Here is a 12,400-nt window from a genome sequence, read left to right on the forward strand (position 1 = left end):
TGAACATGTTCACGCAAACACGTACAATACCACAGTACAGCTGCTACAGAACATGCCAGTGGGACAGTATGGCGGGGAGTCATGCTTCCAGCTAATCCCAGCATGTGTGTGGGTGCTCGTGCCCTCACTCACCTTGGCCAGCCTGCTAATGGCTTTAAAAATTGTCCGGCAGTAAGTGGCTAATAATGGCCATGTGTTGCTGTGGAGTGCCCAGAACTAATGTGAGAAGCAGGCACACCCATCTCACTGATATCTGTAATTAAATATCTGTTTTCATAAAAGCATTATTAAACACTCTTTACATGCAGCACTTTCATATTATGAGTATTATATAGTATTAGAATTTAGATGGGGGGGCCCGTGATTACTAATCCATTTGAAAAGGGGTCCTTCAACCAAAAACTTTGAGAACCACTGTTCTAATAAAACTTTTTTTCAGGCACTTATCCAACTCTCTGGCCTAGAAATTGAGTTGACGCCGCGCCAGGGCTTTAGCGCCGGAAATTTAGCGCCGGCGCTAATTCCCTTGCGCGCGCCAAAAATTCAGTAGCGCCGCGCCCAGACGGCTGCCGGCGCTACTGGCGGGCGTGAGTGCCTCCCAATGGGCGCTGAGTGCCGCATTGCGGCGCTAATCCGGCGCTGCGGCACCCGATGCGGTGCGGCAGGCTGGGGAAGTGCAGGCCTCCTCCTCCCGTTAAGGAGGCGCTGCCTTCACCCGATCGCTGGCCGTTTGATTTTTTCAAAAATGAGCCCGGCACCTCGGACAAGTGCCGGGCTTGCAGGCCAGATGCATCTGTTCCGCGGGGGGGGGGGGGTGGAGGAGTCCGGGGAGGGAGGTGCGGGCAGGCGGCCGGCGGGAAAGCGGCCGGCCGCCGCGCGACCTTAATGCGCCAGCGCTAACTTGTGTAAGACTCGGTTGCCAGAGTCTTAGTTGCGGCTGCCACGGGCGAGGCGGCCGCAACTGAATTTCGGCGTTCGGGCGCGTTGCCACGGCAACCGGGACGCTGCGCACACCGATGACGTCATCGGTGCCGGCGCAGCGCAACCGGCTAACGCCGATGGCAGCGCCGAAGTGAATTTCAGAAACGGCTATCATTGTGGCGCTAGGCCCTCTAGCGCCGCAAAATGGGCGCTAACCCTACTGAATTTTCAGCCCTCTGAGTTTTAAACTGCTAGCTGTCTGTTCCTGTCTGAAATACAGGCGACTGGCAGTTCAAAATCACTGCTCATCTTTCCTGCAACTTCATGTTAGAATCTCTCCAATCAGGTTTCCACCCTGCCTCAGTGGTGAAATGGCCCTTACTAAATTCACAATTGACATCCTCTGTGACTGTGACTGGTGCATTTTTTGTCCTCCTCACCCTCTGAACAGCCTTTGACACAGTTGACAACACTATCCTACTCCAGTACCTCACCTCCATTGATCAGCTTATTGGAACTGCCCTTGATTGGTTCCACTCTTGCCCATGAAATTATAGCCAGAGCATCTCCAGCAATGGCTTCTTTTCCTGCCCTGTGCTGCTACCTCTGGAAGACTTCAAGGGTTTCTTTTCAGTCCCCTCCTCTTCTTCATCTACATGCTGCCCCTTGGCAATATCATTCGAAGACATACGCTGATGACACCTTGTTCTACTTCTCCACGACCTCTCTCGACCTAGCCACTCTCTGTGTTCTCAGACTGCTTGCCCGACATCTAGTCTTGGATGAGCCACAATTCCCTCCAGTTAAACATTGGTAGGAACAAAGCATTTTCAGATTCCGCCGCAAACTCTGTACCCTTGCCACTGATTCCCTTCCCTTCCATGGCCACTGTCTCCAGTTGAACTAACCTGTTTACAATCTCAGCATCCTGTTTGACCCTGAGGTGAACTTCTGACCCCATATCCTTTCCATCACACAGACTGCCTACTTCCCCTGTTGTAAATTGCATGCCTCCACTGCTGCCTCATTCCATCTGCTGCTGAAACTCTCATCCATATCTTTGTCACCTCCAGACTCATCTATTCCAATGCTTTCTTCCCATTCTCCACCCTCTATAAAGTCTAGCTCATCCAAAACTCTGCTGCCCTTAACCTGTCCTGCACCATGTCCTGCTTACCCATCACCCCTAGATGGCTGACATTTTCTCCCAGTCTATCAAAGCCTCAAATTTAAAATTCTCACCTTTGTGTTCAAATCTATTCAAGGCCACATCTCTCCCTATCTCAGTAACCTTCTCATGCCCTACAACCATCTGAGAACACTGCATTTCTCCAACTCTGGCCTCCTTTGCATTCCCCAGTACCTTCACCCCACCATTATCAGCCATCTAGACCCTAAGCTCCAGAATTTCTTCTCTAACCCTTTTCACCTCTCTCTCCTCCTTTAAGACCATCCTTAAAACCCACCTCTTTGACTAAGATTTTAGTTACTCATCCTATTATCTCCTTCTTTGTCTCAACTTTTGTCTACTTATTCCTCTATCAAATGCCTTGGGACTTTTTTCTACATTAAAGGTGCTATATAAATATAAGTTATTGTTTTAATCTGCTGAATTTCTATCTCTTACAGTATCATTTTGTCTTATGGGGTAAAGTGCTGCTGTATTCTAAAAATTATGCTATATTTTTAGGAAATCAGATTAGCAGATGTCTTCCATATAGGTCTACAGTCTTTGCCCTTGAAGGGGAGCATGCCCGTTTAAGGTGTAGACTGTACAATGCTTCCACTCCACTTGTTATGAGCGACCTTCAAAGACATGGATTTACAGTCTCCTGGTTTAAAGACACTTACGAAAATGGTCTTGTGGAACTTTTGGGCAAAACAGGCAGAATTGCTGTTGATGGATTCTTATTGGAATTTTGGCCTGCAACCGTCAACGACACTGGAATATATTCTTGTTCTTTCTTGTAAGTAGCAATGAGGGCAATTAACCATACTAGGGGTGGGGGTAGACTTTTGGATTGGGTGCGCTATCGGCATTGTGCTGAAAACCAGCAAAAGCTGACACAGCCACTAAAAAGCTGACAACTCAAGAACTCTCCTAGCAATTAATTATCTGGGCTTTTTAACTTAAGCTGTAGGTGTACACAATATTCCTTCACTCGAAGGAGCAAAAATAAAAGCCTGAAGGGGAAATGCAGATGTTGAAGGCACAGAATTGTTAGTGCATTTCTAGGAGGGTTAGGGGGTATGCTGCTATGGAAAATGTTGACATTTTGCATTGTAGATGGTGAAGAGGCTTTAAGGGGTTGGGAGTTGAGCCATTAGTGGCAGAGTAACCAGCATTTACCCTGCTCTTGTATTTGTTATGTTGATATGACTGGTCCAATTCATCTTCTGGATAATGGTATGAGACTACCTCCTTTACTTTGTCTCACCAAACTAAAAAACATTGAATCAAATTACATTTGGCAAATTTATGGTATATTTATATTACTCATCTTGTGACAGTGCTGCGGAAAACTGCTTTGCACTGACATAGAGAGCAGTTTAAACAGCCTGTTAAATATATGTTGCATAAACAAAGCACCATGGTATCAATGGAGTGTGTGCGCCTTTTGCTTCATTATAATGAATAATAATGAAGCCTGTACAAAACTCTATTTTAAGGAACAAGGTTATAAGAGGGGGAAAAACACAGTTCTAATCTGGAACTGGCTGAGAAATCAGCTCTGGTTATTTATTTTTCCAGATTTATGTTTAATACAACTTGTTCTAATCTATTTTCTGCTTAATAGCAATGGAACTCACAATATTACAGGTCCAAACAAGTGTTTGGATGTTGCACCAATCAATGAAGGATGTTACAGTGAAGAAACAGTGTATAGCCGGAATGGAGTCATTGGATCATCTACGGAATTGCATTGTCCACGCATAGAAGAGTACGAGAATAATAAAGAAGCTCTGAAATGGTATAAGGTAATTATATTCTGCACAGTCACTTTCTTATCAAGCTTGGAACTCACACTTTTACTTTAAGGGGGAGGAGTGGAACATCGAGAGTCAAAGGAAGCCCCAGTTTACAGCAGCAGGCAAAGTTTTTGCAGCACCTGAAGCAGCAAGGACATTAAATCTGAAAGCCTTTAATGCTGAAAACTAGCAACTGCAAAAATTTGTGACCCAAACCTGCTTCTAGCTTTCACTGACTGCAGTTGAGGATCCTTTAATGAACACTCAAAATGGCCACCTCCCAACTTCTACCTCCCATGTTTGGTGCATGGGAGCAGGAACCAACGGTAATCCGGTGGGCAGAGACGAAAGTTGAGTTGGGGTTATCATTTGACCGCGATTACCAGGTATCCATGAGGCAGCAGCTCGGGCTAGTGGGACCGAGGTCAGCCTGCAAATTGGAAAGGGCGGGAACTCGGCGCTAAGTCGGTGCTTCTGTTTCCCTAACTATTTTGGCCCCAATATCACCCTGTTTTAAGCACAAATGGGACAGTAGGGACACACGAGTCGCCCCAGTGATTCTGCCATAAATTAGGTGGTGACAGAAACAGGTGATAATAAGGCTGAGTCCCCTGTAATTGAGTCAATGAGGTGGTGTTAGACAGCCTGGAGATTCTGCAATGGAGTTTTGGACAAGTTGGAGTATACGGAAAAAAATTGATGTTCATTGGGGGCAATGGAGAGGAGCTAATGTGTTAAAGGACCCCTTTGAGAAATTAATGACCATTGATCTGTCATTTCATTTTATTTAATCTGAATAAAATTCTACTTAAAAAGTATTTGAAACAAGAACAACAATGTTAAGATATATTCCAGAAGCCATTTATTTGTCATATCTGCACAGCAGTGAAGTTTCAGAAAATTGAAATGTTAATGATTGCACCACATTAGTCATGATAGACCATAAATTCAAAAAATGTCTTCATAGAAGGAGTAATTTCATATTACTAAATATTTTCCTTGATGGCAGGTGAAATACAATTAAAAACTGCATGGAAACTAAAACCTCGATAAGAATTAGTTTATTTGTTTTTAATAACAATGTTACAGGTTTTTGACTGTGCTTGTTTGAATATTAGTGACAATTGGTTGAATATGTCTTACAGGATTGTCTGAAGAATGTTCACACAGGGTCATCACTGCTCTTTAAGAAGCTAGAAAAAGAAAATGCTGGATATTACACTTGTAAACTTTCTTTTGAACATTCTGGACTACAATATAATATTACAAGGACATTGAAGTTGACACTGAAAGGTAGTTTTTCTTTTACTAAAATCTTGGTGGCAGGCATAGAGGAGGCCTTGGCAAACTGGAGGCCTGTGACGCAAGAGTGCCGATATCATCCTTGGACCTGTTCGAAAGCATTGCTAGATTGCTTGTGGAATATATATCTTTATTATTAAATGCCAGGTCAACAAGCATTTTGGTCACCACATGGTCACAAGGAACAACCACACACTTTTTAGTGGATATCTTCAAGAAGATACTCTGCAGAATATCAGCCTTTGAGCCGTGCCTTAACACCAAATCTATGTAATACTATTGCAACATAATCCTAAAATATGTGGGAGTTAGGAAATGAGGAAGTATAACTACCTATTTTGAGATCCTTTTTATTCTTGCAGTAGAGTTTATTCTCCTCCCCACTGGTTCTAATTCTTAATTGTGTGTAAGGATCTTATACAAGGCTGAGCTGGTGCGCCTGTCTAGCAAGTGCTTCTCGCTATTACCCCAGTAGTCAATCCTGGAAAGGATCCATTTCACAGAATCAATATGCAAATGCAGAAAGTAATGCTGGCAATATTAGCAATGTGTTTGTATAACATTCCTTTTTTCTTCTATTTTAATAGAGCATTTTAAATAGGTTAATTCCTCTATTAAATGACTTTTTTCCAACTATTTACCTCTACCCTCCTTCTCAAAACCTACCTCTTTGATCATGCTTTTGATCATCACTACTTACCCTTGTAGCACAGGTTATTTTAACCTCTGTGAAGTACTTGGAGACATTTTATTACATTAAAGGTGCTGTATAAATGCAGGTTATTGTTGTAGTTAAATTAATTCATGAAATTGGAGAACTTACTTTCACTTTCTCTTTGAAAAAATTTCCATTTAAGAACCTCCCGTGGAACCGAAATTGATTTACCCACATCAAGAACGTGTTGAAGTTGTTCTAGGTGGGTATAGTTTACATTATATTCTATTTCTATTTGATTTCTTACCAGTGTGGATTATCAGAATAGCTCATAATGAATACAAACAGAAGAAATGGAAGTGCAGGGGACTTGAAAAGAAGCACAAAATGGTTTCTCAATTGGACATAGATAAATTAGACTTGGTTTAGTTGAAACATTTTTGACAAAGGTCTCTAGTGCACTACAATAATAAACATAACAATTTTCAGGTAGGAATATACCATTGTTCCATCTCACCTATTCATCCAGTTTCCCACAAAATTACTTTGATGTATTCCTAAATCTAGTAACAGTGAATCCTCTTTGCTGATATGAACTTGTCTAGCCCCTTTTTGAACTCCGTCATAGTTTCTTGGTTCACCATCTCCTTGAATTTACAGCTTTCTTTTGTTGTCCTTCATCTGACTCTAGTTCTTGAATACAATACACAGAAAATGCAATACACAGAAAAATTTATCACATTCCACATTCTCTAAACCGCTCATAATCTTTAACACTTTTAATGGTCAGAAAATTGCTGTCTAAATAATGGCAAGGCTAATGGTGCTCGCCATTATTCATATGCAAATGTAACAGCAACTTCAGGCGAGGGCAGAAGTGCGATTAAACATAGAAATCCAAATGTTGCTGTCCAAGATGCACCACTCCACCGTTAGCTTCACTAAAATGGCATCTCCCTGTCTGGCTCCCCATTCAAATGCATTGTGTGGCGTGAAGCTCCTGTACTTGCACGGTAGATACAAACTAAACTCGCCACAGAAAGTTAGGGCTTTCCAATTTCCATCTAAGTACTCTTTTAATGGTGCGATAAGTGCTAATTAATGCCGATCAACCTCTCTGGCACTGAAAATGAGCTATTACAGGTGTGGCATCTCATCCCTTCAGGTTTTAATTGTTGTTGGAGATTTAAAAAAATATATATATTTAAAATTAAAATACATTTTTTACTTTTTCTTTCTGTCTCTTTTTTCTCTCTCTTTCAATCCAATCTTTCTTTCCCTCTCTTTATTTCTCTTTCTGTACCTGGTTTGACACCGAATTCAACATTCTAACTTACACTTCCTTGTTCAGTCCTTGCACTGTTCATTTCACAATCCTTCAATCTGATTAAGGGAATACACAGGTGCTTGCCGTGTTCACGCAGATCCCAGATACTCATTTCCATCTCGTACTTCCAGCAACTTGCAGGGCAAAATATCGTCAACAATAAACGGGCAAGAACAAGTCATAAATCTTTGGAATTCTCTCCCAGAGGGCTGTGGATGCTCAGTCGTTGAATATATTCAAGACTGAGATCGATAGATTTTTGGGTTTTTGGGCACTAGGGGAATCAAGGGATATGGGTATACAACAGGAAAGTGGAGTTGATGTAGAAGATCAGCCATGATCTTATTGAATGCCGGAGCAGGCTCAAGGGGCCTTATGGCCTACTCCTGCTCCTATTTCTTATGTTCTTATGGTCTTAAGTCTAACTAACAGCGGGTGTCGTTCATTGGCCTGCCACAGCAATTTTTGGGCCAACATATCTATACTGGGTACTGTACAGCAGAAAAGATAAGATAGATTCTCCTATCCCCTTATCCTCAATCCACCCCAGTGCTAGACAGGAGCAGCGTACCCAAAGTGTGCTGCGCCTATGCAGTCCCAGGTTCACTGGCATTTCCTGTGCTCAGCCCTTTACATGGCCTGAGGGCACCCCCAATGCAGGCCCTCCCATTGGCAAGGCTCAGTGGTGTTGAAAGGGATAGGAGAATGAGGTAAAGCATCATATCGGGCCCAGGATAAAGTAATGAATACCTATATTTAATGAATACCTCAGGAAATTATATCTGCCTGCACAATCTCAATTTTAGATTTGGCACACAGGTGGTTTCTATGCAACTTGTATCATGTGACAGGAAGATTGGGTACTTTTGTTCACAATATCAGAATAATGTTATAAATGGCTGAGCTGACAATAGAGCTTTTACTGAGAAATAGTACACCACTTTATAAAGGAATAATGCTCTTGTATCATATTGAAATTAGTAATATTCTAATTGTTGCAGCAATTCATTAAGAAAAATAAATCAGTCACTAAGCACTTTATTTAATGTTTTAAAATACTTAATTTAGTTAGCAAAAGCTTAAACAAAAAATGAAATTATAGACTGTTATATGTAATTACATCAACAATGCATGGCGATTTAACACAATTTTTTTCAATGTTGGGTTAAATTGGCTCCGATTTTGTGTCGGGATTCTACCAATCACCGACCAAACATTTGGCAAGAGATTGGGACAACCACTGAAGAAATTCAGGGCTATTGTGTTTAGTGAGTGTCCTCTGCTTGTGTGTTAATGGCAATGTGAGTTAATGCGAAAGAAAGAATTTTTAAAAAATCCATAGGTCTAAAGTTAAATCAAATCTGACCACAAAGCGATCACAGAGAAAAGTATAGCCCATCCTTCCATAGAAACTTACAGACCCTAGCCATCACAGCAGCTGCCACTTCAGTGACTCCACACTTTTTCCCTCCATTATGCTACCTGGAAGACCATTCCAGGTATTAATCACTCTGTGTGAAGAAGTGCTTCCTGGCATCCGTTCTGGAACTTGCCTTTATGAGCATGCATCCACGTTCCTTGTTATGCAGTCGTAATTTAACTTGAAATGGTGTTCAGGGTTAAACCTTTGCCATTCAATTAGTATTTTATTTACCTAAATAAGGTCACTTCTCATACATGTTCTTTCAATGCTTTCCTCATAATTCAGCCCCTGAAATCAAGGAATCAGCCACAATACCCTTCCCCTCGCTTCCATCTTTCCCTTTCATTTTGGTGACCAGAACTGAAAGTAGTGGTGTGGCCTAACCAGATTTTTACACAGCTTTAGCAATGATGGCCTCAGACTTAAACTCTACTGGGTTGGCAACATTGCTCTGCAGTCGGTTTGATTGCTAATTGTTGCTCTGCAAAGACTGGACGCAGTCAGTGGAGAATCTACGAGCATTCTCAGGTCTCTTTCAGCCTCTCCCTATGCTAGTTGGACGCCATTCATTAAGTACATTACCCAGTTTTTTTCTTCCAGTTGTAAGACCTTGCACTTGTCTGTGTTGAACATCATTTGCCGTAGTTCTGACCACTCACAAATATTGTCTAGTTTCTTTTGTATTTCATAGAATCATAGAATCATAGAAAGTTACAGCACGGAAGGAGGCCATTTCGGCCCATCGTGTCCATGGTGGCCAACAAAGAGCTATCCAGCCTAATCCCACTTCCCAGCTCTTGGTCCATAGCCCTGCAGGTTACAACGTCCCAAGTGCACATCCAAGTACTTTTTAAATGTGGTTAGGGTCCCTGCCTCTACCACCCTTTTGGGCAGTGAGTTCCAGGCCCCCACAACCCTCTGGGTGAAGAAATTTCCCCTCAAATCCCTTCTAAACCTTCCACCAATTACTTTAAATCTGTGCCCCCTGGTTTTTGACCCCTCTACTAAGGGAAACAGGTCCTTTCTATCCACTTTATCTATACCCCTCATAATTTTATACACCTCAATAAGGTCTCCCCTCAGCCTCCTCTGTTCCAAGGAAAACAGACCCAGCCTATCCAGTCTTTCCTCATAGCTAAGATTCTCTACTCCCGGCAACATGCTTGTAAATCTCCTCTGTACCGTCTCTAGTGCAATCACATCTTTCCTGTAATGTGGTGACCAGAACTGCATGCAGTACTCTAGCTGAGGCCTAACTAGTGCTTTATACAGTTGAAGCATAACCCCCCTGCTCTTGTATTCTATGCCACAGCTAATAAAGGCAAGCATTCCGTATGCCTTCTTGTCTACTTGGCCTGCTACCTTCAGGGATCTGTGGACATGCACTCCAAGGTCCCTTTGTTCCTCGGCACTGCTCAGTGTCCTACCATTTAATGTGTATTCCCTTTCCTTGTTAGCCCTCCCCAAATGCATTACCTCACACTTCTCCGGATTGAATTCTATTTGCCACTGTTCTGCCCACCTGACCAATTTATTGATATCTTCCTGCAGTCTACAGCTTCCTTCTTCAGTATCAACCACACAGCCAATTTTAGTATCATCTGCAAACTTCTTAATCATACCCCCTATATTCAAGTCTAGATAATTGATATATACCACAAAAAGCAAGGGACCTAGTACTGAGCCCTGCGGAACCCCACTGGAAACAGCCTTCCAGTCACAAAAACACCCATCAACCATTACCCTCTGCTTCCTGTTTCTGAACCAGTTTTGAATCCAACTTGACACTTTGCCCTGGATCCCATGGGCTTTTAACTTTGTGACCAGTCTGCCATGTGGAACCTTATCAAAAACCTTGCTGAAGTCCATATAAACTACATCAAATGCACTACCCTCATCTACCCTCCTTGTTACCTCCTCAAAAAATTCTATAAAGTTTGTCAGACATGACCCCTTAACACAGCTTCAGCAGTCTCCACCCCCTTCCTCCCATCCAAACCACCACCACATTTGTATTATCAGCAAATTTAATCAACTTACATTGAGTTTCTGAATCACATCTGCAATTTACGTTGATTGGAAATGGTAAGGGCTCCAGCACAACACTCAGTACAACTCCTCAGCACAACATGACTTCCCTAATGAATACTTCATTTTCAGAATATTTTATACGTAATTACTAGGGTAATGATCTGAATAAAATGTAAAAAGCAGCAACCCAAGTATAAGAAAAGTACTGCGATCTCTTCAGATAACTCAATTGAATGCAAGATCTTCAAGAGGTATGCAACTGCTTCTAATATCTACTGATGTCTGATTATTTAAACATTTAGGTGAAAATAGAACAATTAATTGCAAAGTTGTTGCTGGCAATGAAAAGAAACCAGAGGTGCAGTTAAGTTGGTTTTTTAATAATTCCTATGTGACTAACTGTAATCAAGGGCAGCCAGTATGTAAAGCTTCTAGGAGGTAAGTGATAATTTTTTATTGTATTACTATTTGCCTACATAACAACACTCATTATACTTCAAAATAATTCAGTGTCTATGAAGCACTTTGCGATGTTTCTGAGATATGATGAGGTGGTATATATTTTTTCTTACACATTTGTGATGGTAATATGCACATTTGCAGTGAGACTGCTTTATATTGTGCTAGCATTTAATAGAACCAGTGGAACCTACTTGTGGAATATTACCTTAGCTTTGGATTTCTTTTTCTTCAAATTACGCTGCTTGGGTTTTTAACACTTAAGTCTATGGATTAATTTTCATTCCCTTTCCTGTCCTTAGGCAGATGTCAGGTGGAGTGCACCCAAAATACCTCACATGACCTGAGCTCACATTATTATTTCTGAGTTCAGGTCATCACCCTATGTTCCCTGGTGCAGACCCCCTCCAAAGAAGGGCCTTGCCCCTAGAAGGAGGGACAATGCCAACTGCTGCTGTTGGTCTGAGAGGCCTGAGGTAGCATTAATAGCTGCCAGCTGCAAAGCTTTCTGGTTACTGTCCCAAAATAGCACCCAGACCTGAAATGTTAACTCTGTTTCTCTCTCCATGGATGCTGCCTGGCCTGCTGAGTATTTCCAGCATTTTCTGTTGTTATTTCAGATTTCCAGCATCCGCAGTATTTTGCTATTGTAGCTGTCTAAGGAGATGATTACTGACCAGTGCCACCTCCTGGTAATCAGCTGTAGGACATCTTCAGTTAGCACTGTCTTCCCTGTGAAAGCTCTCGGGGTGAATTTCAGTTGGCCAGCGCCTCCTGTTAGCGCCTGGGGGGGGCGTGCTAATGGGGTGCTAAAGGGTTAGCGACCGGGCGCGGCAAATGCAGCGACGCCCACGAACTTCAGTGCCTGTTTAGCACTCGCGCTAACTGTTAACGCCTGGGCCTCTAGCGCCTCGCAGATCGTGACATCATAAAGTGCGCAGCGCCCTGTTATCGCCACAGATGTGAAATTGCCTCCCGGCCCCTGCTGTATCGCCGGGTGTGAACAACGGTAGGAAGAGGCGGCAGCACCAACTTAGCTGGCTGCTTGGGGAGCGCTAATTAAAGGGAATGGTTTTCAGGTAGGCCGACCTTTATTATTAGCACCAGTCTGATGCCTGCGCAAAGTTTTTGATGTTTCATTGCTGCAAGATGTCCAAGCCCTCCATATTGTGAGAGTGTTTGGGGCTGTAATGGCAGTCGCGCAACGCAGAACTGCTAACAAGTAGGTTGTGCACCATCATTGGTCCTTCCCATTAAGCGAGGGAAGCAGCCTCTGATGCCATTAGCAATACACTCCAAATTGTTCAGCGTT

The 12,400-nt window shown here is 42.6% G+C and overlaps 1 protein-coding gene across 1 annotated transcript in view; it reads left to right on the top strand.

The window, feature by feature from the left end:
- The window catches only part of LOC147111754 (interleukin-18 receptor 1-like), a 68,222-nt gene that overhangs the window by 10,662 nt on the left and 45,160 nt on the right, over positions 1 to 12,400 (top strand). The window contains exons 3-7 of the mRNA XM_085998957.1: positions 2,612 to 2,888; positions 3,720 to 3,900; positions 5,037 to 5,184; positions 6,051 to 6,110; positions 10,932 to 11,067. Of these exons, the coding sequence (XP_085855083.1) occupies positions 2,612 to 2,888; positions 3,720 to 3,900; positions 5,037 to 5,184; positions 6,051 to 6,110; positions 10,932 to 11,067 (802 nt within the window). The remainder of the gene's footprint in view (positions 1 to 2,611; positions 2,889 to 3,719; positions 3,901 to 5,036; positions 5,185 to 6,050; positions 6,111 to 10,931; positions 11,068 to 12,400) is intronic.

The sequence above is a fragment of the Somniosus microcephalus genome, chromosome 10 (genome assembly GCF_052327205.1).
Source record: "Somniosus microcephalus isolate GS21.2 chromosome 10, FLI_Smic_1.0, whole genome shotgun sequence".
In the NCBI taxonomy this organism is placed as follows: domain Eukaryota; kingdom Metazoa; phylum Chordata; class Chondrichthyes; order Squaliformes; family Somniosidae; genus Somniosus; species Somniosus microcephalus.